The 17,842-nt window shown below is 34.1% G+C and overlaps 1 protein-coding gene across 1 annotated transcript in view; it reads right to left on the reverse strand.

Moving 5' to 3' along the window:
• Window positions 1-17,842, reverse strand: part of CEP290 (centrosomal protein 290) — a 91,083-nt gene that overhangs the window by 66,813 nt on the left and 6,428 nt on the right. The window contains exons 7-18 of the mRNA XM_079715342.1: window positions 15,497-15,550; window positions 14,874-14,894; window positions 14,593-14,745; window positions 14,016-14,198; window positions 13,286-13,375; window positions 9,861-9,983; window positions 8,791-8,914; window positions 4,513-4,685; window positions 3,620-3,782; window positions 2,011-2,111; window positions 1,851-1,938; window positions 17-129 (exon numbers count right to left, since the gene is read on the reverse strand). Coding sequence (XP_079571468.1) covers window positions 17-129; window positions 1,851-1,938; window positions 2,011-2,111; window positions 3,620-3,782; window positions 4,513-4,685; window positions 8,791-8,914; window positions 9,861-9,983; window positions 13,286-13,375; window positions 14,016-14,198; window positions 14,593-14,745; window positions 14,874-14,894; window positions 15,497-15,550 — 1,386 coding nt within the window. The remainder of the gene's footprint in view (window positions 1-16; window positions 130-1,850; window positions 1,939-2,010; window positions 2,112-3,619; window positions 3,783-4,512; window positions 4,686-8,790; window positions 8,915-9,860; window positions 9,984-13,285; window positions 13,376-14,015; window positions 14,199-14,592; window positions 14,746-14,873; window positions 14,895-15,496; window positions 15,551-17,842) is intronic.

Consider the following 17,842-nt stretch of genomic DNA (forward strand, 5'->3'; position numbering starts at 1 on the left):
GTACCTTACTATTTACCTTTGATTGTGCTTCACTCATATTTTTGAGGCTCATGAAATCAAATTTTCTTCCTCCCACTTTATTCTCTTGAGAAAAGTTTTCAGTTAGGTTCAGGTCCTCAACAGTTAATCCTACATATAAAAGAATTAACAAATGAGAAACATAAAAATAACTCTGCTATTATTCCAATACTTTAACTCTTAAAAACTAGAATCAAGTTTTAACTCAAACAAAATATAGAATAATTATTTCCAAAATCCTTGATCTATATGTAGCCTCCTATACAACTTCCTGATTTAGCTCACTTTTAATAAGATATTAATAAGTTGTTTATTTTTTGATATTGAGCTCCATGAGCTGTTTGTATATTTTGGAGATTAATCTATTGTCTGTTGTTTCATCTGCAAATATTTTCTCCCATTCTGAGGGTTGGCTTTTCGTCTTGTTTATGGTTTCCTTTGCTGTGCAAAAGCTTTTAAGATACAATGGAATATTACTCAGCCATAAAATGAAACGAAATTGAGTTATCTGTAGTGAGGTGGATGGACCTAGAGTCTGTCATACAGAGTGAAGTAAGTCAGAAAGAGAAAAACAAATATTGTATGCTAATGCATATATATGGAATCTAAAAAAAAAAATGTTATTGATGAAACTAGTGGCAGGGCAGGAATAAAGACGTAGACATAGAGAATGGACTTGAGGACACGGAGGGGGCATGGGGGGAAGCTGGGGCAAAGTGAGAGTAGCATTGACTTATACACTACCAAATGTAAAATAGATAGCTAGTGGGAAGCAGCAGCATAGCACAGGGAGATCAGCTCAGTGGTTTGTGACGACCTAGAGAGGTGGGATAGGGAGGGTGGGAGGGACGCTCAAGAGGGAAGGGATATGGGGATATATGTATGCATATGGCTGATTCACTCTGTTGTACAACAGAAACTAACATAGTATTGTGAAGCAATTATACTCCAATAAAGATGTATTCAAAAAAATAAATAAAATAAAATAAAAATAATCTTTAAAAAAGATATTAATGAAAAACAATTACAAATTTTATCTTTGCTATCATTCTTTTCCCATTTAATAAGTACTTAATAGTTAAAAGACACATAAAAAGAAAGTAAATAAGAATCATGAATAATGACTAAATTGCTTAATACACTAATAAATTACGAAGTTTTGCCCTTCTAGAAATTTTTGATGTATTGTACTATAGACAGCATAATGCTAAAAAAAACAAAACAAAAACAAACAAACAAAAAACCCTCTATTATTCATAGATACTTGTGGGCTTGGGCCAAGTTAGAAAAAAATGCCTTCTCTATGGTCTTACAAAAAAGCACTATAATAACTATTAAAAAATAAACCAACTGTTCTCTTTATATCATGTAAGATAAAACAAAACAAAAAATTGTTAATTTTTATTCAATAAAACATTACTTTCACTTAGTAAAGAATAATGTACTATTAAAGCTTCCAATGCATAGCTTTTAAGGAAAAAGAAAATATTAACAGTAATATATATTGACAAAAATTACTAAGTTTTATCATTACTAATCACAACATACTGGGATTGTCTAGAAATTAATACAGATTATATTGTAAATTTTTCAAAAGTCCATGATTCTGATGTTTGTTTTTTGTTCACTTATTATTCTTTTAACTGTTTAGATTTAGGACTAAACTCAATGACACTCACTCATACACTCTTCATCAGGCCATTATTTTCATTTATCAAACTTGTAGCAAAACCACAGTAATATAGCAATACTATTTCTAACATACAGAAAATTACAGATCCAGACAATTCATTTTCCAATGATTCTTTTAAAGGTTTGGAATAACAGTATACCTGAAGTTGCAGTTCTTTTTCCTTTTTCTTGAGCCATTTGACGAATTTTTTTCTTCAGATCAAGTCTTTCTTCCTCTAGGCTTTCAATCTACAAAATTTAAATTGTTAGTATTTTTCTTTACTTCAACCAGGAAAATAACCAATTGACTACTGCACTTGCCTCTTTCAAAAGAATCTGGTTTTCAGCTCTGTACTGCTGCTGTTTTAAACTTTTGCTATTTCTGAATTCAGTTAAATCAATCATTGTCTTTGGTTCAAGGCCTAAAATAACAAGCAAAATGATTAAAACCTTATTAATATTCAAATGTACTACGAAAACTTCATACAGCAACTGGTTATCATCAAGCAACTGGTTATAATCTATTTAGCCAGCATCACTGAAGAATGGGGGACTTTTTGTGCAAGAATTTTTCAGGTATTTGAACTGTAACCATACAAGCTAAAATTTTATCACAATTATTAATGGAAATCCTGACAAAGACATATTATGATCTGTCTTCCATGTTGGACTGTCAGAGAAGTACTATAATGTACTAAGAACAGAAGCTTTGTAATAAAACAAAGTTGGGTTCAATTCCCACTTTCAACTATTAACTGGTTGTAGGGATAATACTATATGTAAGTACATGTGTATGAATGTATACACGTATTTCTTTTTGGCTTGTTGTCAGGGGTATAATAAAATTAACCCAAATAAAGTACTTATAGCAGTGCTTGGCACATAGTAGTCAATATTAATATCAATATCAACTATATTTTATCATGACTAGACTGATGCTCTCAGTGTGCCTCTTTCCTAACTTCCCATTACTAAGCAGCTATGCTCTGAAAACCAGATATCAAGATTGTCTCAAGTAATTATAAAGCAAGATTTGGGGCCTTTAAAAAACAGAAAATCTGGTGTTTGTGACGGCTCAGTCACCTTTAGGAACGTCCAGATTGAAGTTGGCCGTGATCTGGTAGATCAAGTTGATTAGACTAAGTCTAACTTGAGGCCCTGGCATGACTCTGGGTCCTAGATAGACACTTTTTTACAAATAAATAATATGTATAAAATATTTATTTTTCCTTCCTTTAGAGAATAGTTTTTACAGGTGATCATTTTAACTCTAAGAAAGCATTAAGTGGTATTTACCAAGTATAATGAAATCATGATTTAGATATTTATTTCCATTTTAAAGTAGCAATTTAGATTGGACTGCTGTAACATTCAAACTAGTAATATTCACTAATGAACTATTTATTGATATCAATATATAAACTCTCAAGCTATATTTATTAATTACTTCTTAGAATCAATAGTAACCTTAAAATACTCAACCCAAGTAAAACTTAGTGCAAATTATAAAAGTCAAGTATTTAAAAGTCTTAAAAAGGATTAAACAGTATTTCTAAATGTCCCCACGAATTCATCTGAAACTAGAGCATTTTGCAAACTAACAAACTACTTTTGTTGGAAAAAAAAAAAGGTTAACTTCTAATAGTGGTATTAACTAAGTAGCTTTCCTTTTTTTAAGCATGCAATTATTATTGAGGAGATCTCTGACTGAATATAGCAGTGTTCCAGGTCTGCCCAACCACCATCCCAGCTCCATCAAATCCATAATCCCACTTCAACTGGAACAGCTCCACTTTTACTTGTTTTAAATATTTTTATAGGAGGAATTATTTTTAAAAAAAGCATCCAACTATTTAAAAATAATCATAAACAAAAAAAAATGACTTGACAATTAGGTTGAGCAAACTACATATCTTAAAAGATGACTTACCCATACGCTCTTTAAGTGCCTCATTCTCATCAAGGAAATCATTGATCTTCAATTCAAGTTTATTGATTTCCTTTGTCAGTACTTCAATCTCTCCATCTCTTATTTTAATTTGGTTTTTACAATTCTTTATTTCAATAACAGCATCTTCTAAGCCATAAACTCCCTGAAAAATACCCAATGTAATTTAAATATAACATTGTTTATTTGAATAAACTGTCAAATTCATGAATTTGTTTTCTTATTAAGTCTGAGGGGAAGTGCACATATAACTAAGATTTACAACTGTAAACTGTGTTTTTTACTGTACTTTTAAAAAACAAATCCAGTAATAATAATAACAAGAAATGGAACAGTTGAAATTTCCCAGTATAGCATCCTAATGGCAAAGTAACTCAGAATATTACACATAAAACACTTAACAAAATACAGAAAAGGAATAGTAAGGGAGAATCAGCAATACCATTAGAATATGTAGGTTATTAGTTGCCTGACTTAGCAATAATCAGATTTAAAAATATAAAAACTACAAAGTAAGGCTGTGTTGGCACAGTAGGTGGTAAAACTGTCTCTGTTACAACTTTCAGACAACAAATCAGTGGTGTCACATCTACATGGTGGTACAATGACACAGATTACGAAAAATCTAATCCTGCTGCCTCACCAAAACTGATTATCTGGGTAAAATGCTTTAATCAAATGGTTTGAAAACAATTCTGCCAAAAAGTAAATGCTGCACAAAAGTTTGAACACTTCAGTATAAATCAATTAGGATAATCTTTATCACGAGATACTTCTGGAATGTTTTTAAACGGTATAAAGAAAATGGCACAGAACAGTCTATAAGTGGCAAGAATAATTCTAAGCTCCTTGATTGACAAGATAAAAATACATACCGATTCGTAATCTTTTAATCGCTTCAAAGTCTCAGCTAGTTCTTTATCCTTTTCCCTAGCATCAGCCTCAGCCAGTTCAGCTGTTCTCTCAGCCTCTTTAGTTCTCTCTTCTAAAATTTGAACCTTAGACTGAATTTTCATATAATGAGTCTGTTGAGAAAGTGCTGAAGCTCCTACAGGGTAAAAATTAAAATCATGAATGAACTGAATTGACTACTTACTCCTATAAAACACTGGTTCCAGTATGGGAAGCAGGAAAAGTGGTATGTCACTAAAAAAAGTCCATTTAATATTATAATTTTGTATTTGTAAAATAAAGTTTTGATTTGGTTTTATTTATAAAACTAAAAAGGAAATTTTAATAAAATCTTAGCTGAAAGGGTATGGATTATAAAAGACTGGAAAACACTGCTTTACAAAGAATGATAATTGTGGCAAAGGCTGCTGTTTCTAATAGTTAGCTCCCTTTTGTCCACTGAATAGAACTATGGATTTTTAGACGGACACATGGCCACTTGAAATAAAGACTAAATTTCCACTTACATTCCAGTAGCTAGGTGTGGTCATGAGACTAATAGGATATAAACAGAAAGACCATGTGCACGTTTCAGGAAATGTTTTTAAAGGAGAGGAGTGAAATTTTCTTTTCTGCTTCCTCCTTGCTGCCAGCTGGAATATGAACATTAGAGCTGGAACTCAAACAATCTTCTTAGAACATGAGATGGAAACCACATGCTGATAGTCAAAGCAACAAGATACAGGGTCCCTGGTACCTGGTATTTGTACAAGTAGCACACCTACACTAAACTAGTTGTCTCAACTTTGATTATATCACGGAAAAGTACATTTCCATCCTGTTTAAACCATTGTTACATTTGATTTTTTTCTGTCAGTTGCAGCTAAACTTAACTGTAACTAATAGTTAAAAAATTCCTACTTGTACATCTTAACTAACTGTCGCTAAAACCAAAATATAGTATTTGTATCATTCTAAAATTTACTGACAATCATTCTTACATTCATCCATAATAAACATCTACTGATTTATAGGTCATATACTTATATATGGGCACTGGACTAGTGTGGGAGATCACACACGTTTATAAGAAGTGAGCCCTGTTCTCTGGAGTGAACAGCCTAGCTGGAGAATGTGACAGAGGCTCCTGTCCCCAAAATCTATTCTCCCTTTCTTCTGCAAGGCCCTCCACAATATATTACCTGCCTATCCTTCAGTACATGCTCTTTGCTTCTTGCCTCCTCTTCCTCTACCTCGCTGTTTGGGACTGGATGTGAGGATAAAGTTCCATTTTGCATAAGGCAGATGAAGGCAATACCCCAGACTGCCTAACTAGACCAATATACAAGTGAGAAATAAACTTCTATCTTGATTTTGCCACCATTTTTCAGATGCTTCTGAGAGCTAAAACTAATCTTAACCAATGAAAGGAGACCACCATTAACTGTCATGCACAAGTTAAGTTCAAGATACAGAGTATACTCTAGTACACACACCTTCTGTGGACTTTAGGAATTACAAGACTACGGACTGACAGAAGCGTCACTATATAAGACCTCTTCCTTATTTGACAGCAGAGATCAACCGCCACTTTTTCTCCTGGTGGCTGGAATATGCAAACCCCACAACATCAGTGATCCTTTTAAAGCCACTTAAGCTACTGTCAAAGAATAATTCTCATACATACGTAATACAGACACATGTAGAAATAAGTATAGCAAGTGGGCCTTGATGCTGCTCAACAATCACGCTATATTTCCCTAGTCTGGTTCATTCTTCCAGATGACCATTTCCTACCTTCTCTTTACTTCTCTCTCCTCAAACTTCTAATATATCTGCCTCTATCCTCACTTTCAGCTGAGAACCTTGCTTCCTCATTCACTGAGAAAACCAAAACTTTTACTGTCAGGACATCTACCCAGCCACATCTGACAGTAACTATACACCCCACCTTTCTTCCTGTTACTACGGATGAACTCTCTGTGCTCCTAAGCCAACGACTCCACTGAACACTAGATCCCATCCCACGGCCTTCTCAGGAATATTACTCCAGAAGTCCTTCTCTCCCTCCCTTGCTTCATCAATTCATGAATTGCTCCCTCTTTAATGGGTCTTTCCTATTAACTTAGAAGCATGATTATTTCTTCCATTTAAAAGAGAAAACCATTTTCTTTATCCCCCTACCACTCTATTTTTCTCCTTTCCTTCATAGAAACAGCCCTCAAAAGTCTCTGTATTGGCCTACTTCATCTCTACCCATCTTCTCTTGCACCAGAAGTGACCACTGCTAAATCCAATGGTCAATTTTTAGTGCTCCTCTTGTCTTAGCAGCAGCAATGAATATAGTATGGAACACAGTTGCTTATGCTCTTCCTTTTTTTTTTTTTTTTTTGCGGTATGCGGGCCTCTCACTGTTGTGGCCTCTCCCGTTGCGGAGCACAGGCTCCGGATGCACAGGCCCAGCGGCCACGGCTCACGGGCCCAGCCGCTCCACAGCATGTGGGATCCTCCCAGACCGGGGCACGAACCCATGTCCCCTGCATCGGCAGGCGGACTCTCAACTACTGCGCCACCAAGGAAGCCCTATGCTCTTCCTTGATGACATTCCACATGTGAGTTTCAGGGCTCTACATGCTCCTGGTTTCCCTCCCATCTCTCTGGTCATTCCTTCTCAGCCTTTTTGGTTGTTCCTTTTCATCTCCCCAAGTTCTAAAGTAAAAGCATCCCAGGGCTCAGTCTTAAGATTTTTCTTTTTAACCAACATTTTCTCCTTTGATGATCTCAGCCAGCTTCATGATTTCAAGTACCATTTTTACGCATAAAGTTCCCAAATTAATATGTTTAGCCCAGACTTTCCTCATGAACCTCAGACTTCTATATACAAGTACCTACTTAACATTTTCACTCAGATGTCTAATAGGCATCTCACACTTTAACATGTCCTGTTTAACTAAGTACCTGACCATCTCTAAACCTGCTCTTTCCACAGCCCTCCCCAGCATTCAGACCAAAAGCCCTGATAACTTTCACATCCTACATCTGATCTGTCAGCAAATTTCATTTCTATCACCTTCAAAATACATCCAGAACTGACTACATGTAACTCCACTGCTACCTCCATGCTTTAAACTACCATCACCTCTCTCCAGGTTATTGCAGTAGTCTTATAACAGGTTCCCTGCTTCTCTCCTTACCACTCCTAGAGTCTATGGCAGACACAGTCCAAGTCAAAATATATCACTCCTTTCTTCAGAAATGTTTTGATGTCCATTCTCACTTAAAAGAAAAGCCGAAGTCCTTACAATGAACTGTAAGGCCCCATATGATATGACCCCTCGTTACTTCTCTGATCTCATCACCTACTACTGCCCACTTGCTCACCCTGCTCCAGCCACAAAGGCTTCTTTGTTGTTCCTCAAACATGCTCAGCACACTCCTGCTTCAGTGCCCTGCACTTATTCTCACTGCTTAGGGACATCCACATGGCTCACTCCCTCATCTTCTTTAAGTCTTTGTTCAAATATCTCCTCAGTGAGGCTTTTGCCTCACTATCTAAATTACAACCACACTACCATTATTTCACTTACACACAAACACACACATAGACTCACTCATTATTTCCCCTTTGTGTCTAATTTTTTTTTATCTTCAGCAATTACAATAAATATGTCATGAACTTATTATGAATAGTTTGCATTAATGTGTTCTGGTATAACTACAGTATATAGTGTTTTGGAAATATAAGATCACTAATGTTGTAAGGGCTTACATTCAAAGGATTTGATGAGTTAGGTAAGCTAGCATGACCCGAGGTAGGGAGAATATAATGACATATCAAGTTGGGTAAGGTTAATTCAAATGTTGACAAGTCATTTACTTCTGAAAAATCTCTGCGATGTTGCTACACTGATCGAAATTTTATTTTCTTCCATTCTTTGTTAACTACAAAAAGAGGATAAATACAATTATATCACCATTTTTCATTTCTTTTATACAGCCAATCTGGTAATAGAGGTTAATGTAGTTTTCATCAGAGAAAAACTACAGAAAATACTGCCATCATTTACCTGTGTAAATACTAATATCATATATACAGTAGTCAATAATACCTTGTACAATTTTTTTAAAAATATAAAATTCAAATAAAGAAAAATCACTAATATATCTGTTGGCATAACATAATTTCATTTTAATAAAAATAAACTATTTTAAAAACTTAATGGTATATAAAATGACTATATACTTATAAAACATTGAATTACCTTTGTTTCTTTGGAGCTCATTTTTCAAATCTTCAATAATAAAAGTATTTTTTTCCATTTCTTTTGTATATTGATCTACTTGGTAAGTGAGCACCTTAATTTGACTATCTCGTTCTTGTATACCCTATAAAATATTTTGAATATTACATATTATCACTTTATGAATATTAATCTACATTTTTAAAGTAAGAGAAAAGGTAGGTCTTGTTTTTTTCAACAAGACTATAGAATATATTTTTTGTGAGTCAAAACTGTGCCTTGTATTATTTTGTATGCCTCAACTGCACTAATCACTGTAGGAATACTGCTGTCACTCTAGTACTTAAAGATGATATATGGGCAAGCACTCTCACAAATACGAATTCCAGAACTCTCTAATATTTGTGGCTTCTAATGACTCCTTTTGTGTTACTTTTCTTCATCATCCAATTCTATCTTTTTATCATTTTATGTTTGTGTTTTACCTTGTGCTTTTTCCTTTACTCAACTTAGCTTTCACCCCTGCAGTACTTCATTCAAAAATCTTGTCCCTTGCAATTGTCCTTATTCTCCAAATACTTCCCAAATTTCCTTCTTTCTTTTGGACTATGACTAGAGAGCACAGTTGATGCAAGTGTAACTTCTTTCTATATGAATATATTTGTACTATCAATAAAAACAAAAATTTTATACAGTACAAATTATAACCATACTTTAGCTTATTTCACATTGTACAGGATATTTCAGCACTAAAACACAACACAATAGACTTTAGTAACAGAGAATTAAGATATTTTTTAAATTTCTAAAAGTTTTTAAAGTTTCTTATTAAATAATTCCCAAGCAAAACAATAAATGTATTATCTGCATCAATAGAGAAAAATACATAAAATAATTTTATTCCTAACTCTAAACTTAATTCTAATTTTTTCTTGGGACTGGACAGTATAAGAAACTTCAAAAGACTTTATTATATACCCAAAAGTGCAAGTGACTAGATTAGGCACAGGAGATAAATAAGACATAATTCAGAGTTTCATTGCCAACTTTAACAAACCTTGTTGATAAACCAAATTTTGAGAAAGTTTTACCTGTTGTAGAGCCATAATATTACTTTTATCAGCATCAAGCTGGGCATTTTTCAGTTTCTCCCTCAGGTTATGTAACATTTGCTGGTACTCAATAATTTCATCATCTTTAGAAGACAAAATTAACTAGAAATAAACAAAATAGGATCTGTTACATAAGAGGAAAATTAATAAACCATTCCTCATTTATGGTAAATATTTTAATATATACCATTAGCAGATTTCGAGAAAATATAGGAAATAAAATTCTTTGAAGTGAGAAAATAGCAACTATTGGAATGACCACTGTTCTTTTGTGCATACAACCTGAAATTCAAATAAGAAATGATTCAAAAATATACACTGTATTTTACGCTTTTTAAGAAATTCAATCTTTTAAACAATCTCAAGTTTCCAAAACCCATTCCTAGAACACTAAGCTATAAATAACTCCCTGCAATTACAAAAGGTTTTCTACAACTAATCTTTTATGAAGAAAACATTAAAATGACACTAAGAAGCATAAAATATCTTGAATGAATAAAAGGTATCTTGTTATGTTGTATGAAAGGAAAAGGCTAGCATTCCTCTAGACAAGAATGGAAGAGGTCCTCAGGCTTGACAACATGCATATGGTTAAGGCATTGCCATCCACTTCATGGCCTCTAATCACCATTTTTTAATACTGTACTGCATATTTGAAAATAGCTAAGAGAGTGGACCTTCAAAGTTCTCCTCACCAGAAAAAAAAAATTGTAACTATGTATGGTTACAGATGTTAACTGGACTTACTGGGGTAATCATTTTGCAATACATACAAACATCGAATCATTACACTGTATACCTGAAACTAGTATCATGTTATGTCAATTTTACCTCAATTTTTAAAAAATGAAAGGTACCTTGTGTTATTTGCTAGGACCAAATATCAAAATCAATCTATAAATTAATTTATAAATTTAATATATACCCAATAAAATAACTAAAATATTTTAAAGAACTGTTTCTAAAATTTGTATTTAAAAAGCACATTTATAAGAACCTAAAAAACAGATAAATAATGAGAACAGCTTTTTTTTGTTTTTTCCGGTATGCAGGCCTCTCACCGCTGTGGCCCCTCCCGTTGCGGAGCACAGGCTCTGGACGCGCAGGCTCAGCGGCCATGGCTCACGGGCCCAGCCGCTCTGCGGCATGTGGGACCCTCCCGGACCGGGGCACGAACCCGCGTCCCCTGCATCGGCAGGCGGACTCGCAACCACCGCGCCACCAGGGAAGCCCTACTTTGTTCTTTTTAATGTAATTTTTCTTTGTAGTTATATATGTTATTGATTCCCTATTATGTGGCGTTTAGGAGGTTTCCAATATTTGCTATTAGAAACAATGTAATGAATATCCTTGTATATTTATTTTGAAAATGTGTGTCTGTAGAATAAATGCTACAAGTGTAATTGTGATATATATTGCAAATATATTCCTTTAGTTTGTCACTTGTCTTTTGGCTTTATGGTATTTGTTACTATGAATTTTTTTTTTTTTTTTTTGCGGTACGCGGACCTCTTACTGTTGTGGCCTCTCCCGTTGCGTAGCACAGTCTCCGGACGCGCAGGCTCAGCGGCCATGGCTCACGGGCCCAGCCGCTCCGCGGCATGTGGGATCTTCCCGGACCGGGGCACGAACCTGCATCCCCTGCATCGGCAGGCGGACTCTCAACCACTGGGCCACCAGGGAAGCCCCTGAAGAATTTTTTTTATATTGCATAAATTTAATATTTTTTATGGCTTTTGGCCTCTGTATCATAGTTAGAAAGGATTCTGAGTATAAAATTGTTTTCTCATATTTTCTCTAGTATCTTCTAGTTTCATCTTTTACATGTAAATCTTTTATATATTATTTATTTTGGTATGAAGAGTGAGATATGGATGCAACCGAGCTACTCTGTTGTCTAAACATCATTTATTGAATATTTCATTTTTCTCCTACTAAAATACACTTCCATTTTTATTACATACAAAACTGTTGAATTTGAATTTATTTTGGGACTCTCTTCTTTATATTGATTGATCTGTTTTCTAACCATGTACACTTGTTTTAATTATTATGCTTAAATATTTGAAAAAGCTGTTCTCGGGCTTCCCTGGTGGCGCAGTGGTTGAGAGTCCGCCTGCCGATGCAGGGGACGCGGGTTCGTGCCCCGGTCCGGGAGGGTCCCACATGCCGCGGAGCGGCTGGGCCCGTGAGCCATGGCCGCTGAGCCTGCGCATCCGGAGCCTATGCTCCGCAACAGGAGAGGCCACAACGGTGAGAGGCCCGCATACCGCAAAAAAAAAAAAAAAAAAAAAGAACAAAGTAATACCATATGTACCGATATAAACTAAGTAAAAGATACTAAGTAAAAACGAAGTGCAGAAGAATACATTTGCTAACATCTCTCCCCCAATATAAACGATTAAAAACAACTCTTTTTTTCCTGGGTTGGTTGGTAAACTATGGCTCATAGGTCAAATTTAGCCTGCTGCCTGCTTCTGTAAAGTTTCACTGGGAAAACAGCCTTGCTCATTTATTTATGTATTGTCTATGGCTGCCTTCATATTATAATAGCAGAGTTCAATAGATACACCAGAAACCAAATATTCTAAAATATTTACTCCCTGGCCTTTTACAGAAAGTTTACTGACCTCTGATTGATTCTATAAACTTCATTTCCACTGCTACTGCTCTTGTTTAAAATATAGGTTAGCTGAGATTCCCACATGATAATTTCAAATAGCCAACAAGATTTATGTGAACCTTGTTAGAAACAAAGACTATAAAAGTGATAGCTTTTAAAATTAGATATATTCAGAATCATTTCAGACTTTTTTCAAAATATATAATCATCACAATCGTAACTTCTGATATGGTAAGTCTTGGGGTTATGGTTGGAGTTAGAGAGTGTTGAGGAGGAACAGACTTCTGAAAAGACTTCTCAGGTGATTCTGAAAGATCCCTTTCCTTACTTCAGTTCCTGATCCACTTCCTTACTCCCATTTCCACTGAATGCCAATAGCTTGATTAATATAACATGGAAGGAGAGTCAGAAACACTAAAATTAAACCTGGAACTATATAACTAATATATACAAGGTACCTATGGTTTACGTGAAAACATTTAAATTTTATTTATAATTATCTATTTTAAATGACATATTATATGTTAGACTTAGATTTCTATCAGAAAATTAAAAATTTTAAATTTAACTCATTGATGTAGAAGAGCTCATTCAACAACAGATAAGCTAGAGGTCTACACACGAGTTCTTAGAGTTTTCCAGCTAAAACATTTAATACACTTTTAAAAATGCCGAATAAAAATGTCATTAACTAGTACAAGAACTTTAAAGAAAATTAAGACTAAAAAATTGAAATCTAAAATGAAAATGAAAAAGCTATTACAGCAATTGAAAAAAGCACCTTCCATTCTTCTACTTTTGCGTTGACAGCTGCCATGATTGGATCATCTTCTTCATTTTTTGCTTTCAGAAGATTTGTAAGCTCCTGCACCTAAAAGGCAACAACTATTTCAAGAACTGTTGCAAATTAGTGTACTATACATGCATTTGTTGTATATGAATATTTACACATATATTACACACATGATAAGCATACATATGCACATATATACATATACATTACAAATGCATATTCATTATGGGAGCAGTTCTGTAGTTAAGGTGACCTTTAATTGTTTGTGCATCTTTACAGTTGTATAATTATTTTTTGTCATTAGAGAATTGTATTTTTAAGTATTACTCTATTTTTTAAACAAGTTTAAGTAGTAAACAATATATTGGTTTCTATGATATTTAGAGTGTATTTATTTTAAGGTACAAAATTAAGCTTGATGGTCCACAGGACTTCTAAGAGGTTTTAGCAGAAAATTTGCAGTATTGTTATCTACATATTCATTCAGGTATCACCCATATACTCTACATGGCAGGAATTACAAGGTATACGTAAGGGGACTAGAGAAACACATAGAGACAAATATATTACCATGGCAACATATTACAGTATAAGATGACATACTAGAGCATAAGACAAAAATTCATACCCTAGAAAGTTAAAAGTACTTTCTAGTTTCAAATAAATAGTAATGAGGCAATATGAAGTTTGCCCAAATAAGTCAAACAGGAATTCTTACTTGAAGCTGGTAATGAGCATTTTCTTTTTTTAACTGGTCCATTATATTATCTGTCTGATGCACAATAGCTTTCATCCTATTGTATTCATCAGTCATCTTCTCCATTTCCTGTACAGACTCTTCTAGATTTTTTCTCATTTCTTGATTCTGAAGTTCAAGTTTCTCATTAGCTTCTGTTAAAGTCTAAGAAAGGTAAAGATGCTACAGTTAAAAACAATTTAAGAAACTAAAATTTAAATTAATACTAAATGGAGTCATAAGTGTCTGCTGGAGAAAACAGAATTCTTCATAGATATTTAGTATCAATTGCTATTGGTCAATTAAACCAAATTAAATATCAAGAAAAGTGTAAGTAAGTATCTTAGTTCTTAAACAGTGCTCAAGATAGGAATATAACAAGAATGAATTTGCAAGATTTGCAACTTCAAAGATGCAATTTATTTCATGTTTTACAAATACATAGTTGCAGATTTATACTAAATATATTGAAATGTAGGGCTAAATACTAGTTTTATATTATAATGAAATTAAAGGTTTATAAAGATCATTGCTTTGAAATGACTTCTATCCATTTTACCTGAATTTCATCTAGATATTGGACAAGTTCATAGTTTTTTTTAGACAATTGTGATCGGTAGTCACTGTCTTCTCCTCTTCTTGATAAAAGTGTTTCTTTTTGCGAATCTATTTGTTTTTGATAGTCAATAATATCCTGACGAAGCTGTTCATTCTGAAGGCAGATCAAACACAGTATTCTATTAAAAAAAACTATCCAAAGAAACAAAATTTCACCCTCTGAATAGTGATCTCAAAACACATCTTTAAAATTCCAAGGTTTCACCACCCTTAAAGCCTCACCTTTTTCTTTAGACGTTTGTTCTCCAGAAGAGGACAGGAAAAAGGTAATTAGAAATGAGAAAAGCAATATATAATTAAATATAATAATTAGAAATTAAAGTAAACAAAAAAAATTTTTAGGAGAATGAGATATTATTTTGGATAATCAAAGAAAGCAAGAATATTAATTACCAGCCAAAACAAAAAAAACATTTTGATTATGTTAAAAAGATAAGCACTATCAGGATAAACAATGTACAAACATTATTTGGCTCAGAAGAACCAAATAATAATCAGAATTTGTAAGATTTAATGAGAAACAAAAGTTTTTTAAAAATGCCAGATAAAGTAAGAGGAAATAAGGCAGAAATCCAGTCATATATTCAGTTAGCAAACTAGCAAAGAACAGCTTAAAAAACAAAGCAAGATTTACCCACATAGACCTAAGAGATGAATGTAGTACTTAACGGCCTCATCTTTCAACTTATTTTCTTTTTCCCTAAGACAAAGTCATATCATAAAACACGGTTCAAAAACATCAATTACTTAGACAATTCTAGTTCTGGTTACAGAATTAATTTATGAATACTTTTTTAATAAGTATCTTTGTTGAACCACCACAACTACTAAAATTTTTTACTAACCTCTCTCCTTAATTTGCTGTTTTCATTTTCTGCCTCCTCATTTCGAAGAGCCAACTAAGACAGCAAAACACAAATAAGATAAAATTCAGCAGTAGTTCTATATAATGCCAGGTTTTCAGTTCCTTTCCAATAACGCAGAGAATGTTTAACTACTGAGGACTTCATGTCGACCCAAGACGTGAATAATACGCCAAAATTTTGAAAACTAACTAACTAAGGATTAGGAAGGATGAAGCAGGTTGAGTTTAAAAGATTATAAAACAAAAAACAAAAACCTCTAACCAAAGGATTCAGAAAACAAAACATTACCCTCTTCCCCCAGTGTAAAACCTAATAATGAGTAGTCTTCCAACCAAGATCTTCATCATTTTGCAGTTCTATTACCAGAGCTAGAATACTCTTTGCTCTCAGTGAGCATTAAATTACTTAGAAATACAAAGCAGTAGAACATAATGGTTAAAAAGAAGCATGGATGCTTGGATATTGGGTGGGGAGACTAAAAGGACATTATTGGGCCAATAGAGGAAATCTGATTATGGACTACATATTAAATAACAGTACTGAATTGATATTACATTCCTGAGTATGCTAATTATATAAGTAGTTATATTGGAAAATATAACTACTTATATAGTTATAAAGGAAATATAACTACTTCCTTTCAGTGGAAACACACTGAAATATTTAGGAATGAAATATCATGATATTTGCAATATTTAAGTATGAAGTATCATGATATCTGCAATTAACTCTGATGTCTCAGCAAAAAAGAAAGGAGGGGAGGAGAATAAGTCTGTGTGTACAAAGATAAAGCACATGTGGCACAGTGTTAACACGTGAACCTATATGAAGAGTGTGTGTTTACTGTTTTTCTTCCAATCTTTATGAAGATAAGAACGTTTTCAAAAAAAGAAGTTTAAAGAAAGTTCATAATAACATGCAATGTGCTATACGAATCTTAGAATTTTACCATTATTATTATTATCATCTGGGAGTTAAGAAACAGTCCCATCCTGTTTTGAATTGGAAAATTTTAACAAGAGACATGCCAGGAACTTAAGGCTAAAGCATTTAATACTACTGATGCTCCCTTCCCTTGGTTTTGAAACATCATACTCTTGATATTAGTCCTTTCTTGGCCTATTCCTTGAAGCACCACTTCCTCTTGCATTAGACATTTCTATACCTAGACATCTGCCTTACAATCACTTCTATTGCTTCAGTATCTATGCTGATGACCCACAAATTCTTATCATCTACCCAGTTTCTTATCCAGATATCCTTTTTGAATATGCCCACAAGGACCTCAAACTCAACATGTACAAAACAAATAATAATCACAAACCTTCTAAACTCCCCTTGTCACTTCTAAGTGATAGGTGCTATCTACCTATCCACTGGCCCAACCCAGAAAATTAGGTGGACTACCCATTCCTCCCTCTTCACCAACAACCAATCATTCATCATATCCAATTACATCTACATCCCTCAAACATGTCTATGTCCCTAGTTCCCCTCAGTCACTAATTAGTCCATCGTCACACTGACTTAACACAAATGTCTCCTTACTAGTCTTGGCCCCCTTCAATCCACCCTCCACAAAGGAAAGTAAACTTGCAAAGTACAAATCTGATCATGATATCCCTGAGTTCAAAATCCTTCATTGGCTCCTTTTTGGAAAAAGGGCCAAATTACTCAGGTACTGGCCTTTGCTTATCTCTCTAGAGGATCATAAATGTTAAAGCTGGAAAGGTAGGGTAGCACAGCAGATAAGAGCACAGAATTTGAGTAAATCTGGATCAAATCCTGGCTTTATCATTTATTAGTTGTGTAACCATGGGCAATTACCTACCCTTTCTGTGTCTGTTTCTTCATCTGTAGCCTGGGGGAAATGTCACCTCTCTCATATAAGTATCAAATAAGGAATAATGAATTAATGCATATAAAGTATCTGGAACATAGTAAGGACTCTACACTAGCTATTTTTACCTATATTCCAGCCAGAATGAATAACTGTAGTTCCCTGAATACACCATGCTATCTCTTACCTCTAGGTCTTAGTAAACACTGTATCTTCTACCCAGAATGCCTTTTCCTTAACCACCACCTACATCCCATTCCCTCTTCCAGGCTAACTCTTATTTCAGGTCTCAGTTTACAGATCACTTCTTGAACCTCAAGAGTGACTCAGGTATACCTCTCCAGAGTACTCCAGAGTATTCTTATATCCTTATGTATCCTCAGACTGTCATATTATCTTATGTTACCTTTGTTATTGACAGTGCATATCGTTGAGAAGCAGAATAGTGTTGCCCACTGTATCCTCAGTATTTAGCAGTCTCTGGC

The sequence above is a fragment of the Hyperoodon ampullatus genome (assembly GCF_949752795.1).
Source record: "Hyperoodon ampullatus genome assembly, chromosome: 11".
NCBI classification, from domain to species: domain Eukaryota; kingdom Metazoa; phylum Chordata; class Mammalia; order Artiodactyla; family Ziphiidae; genus Hyperoodon; species Hyperoodon ampullatus.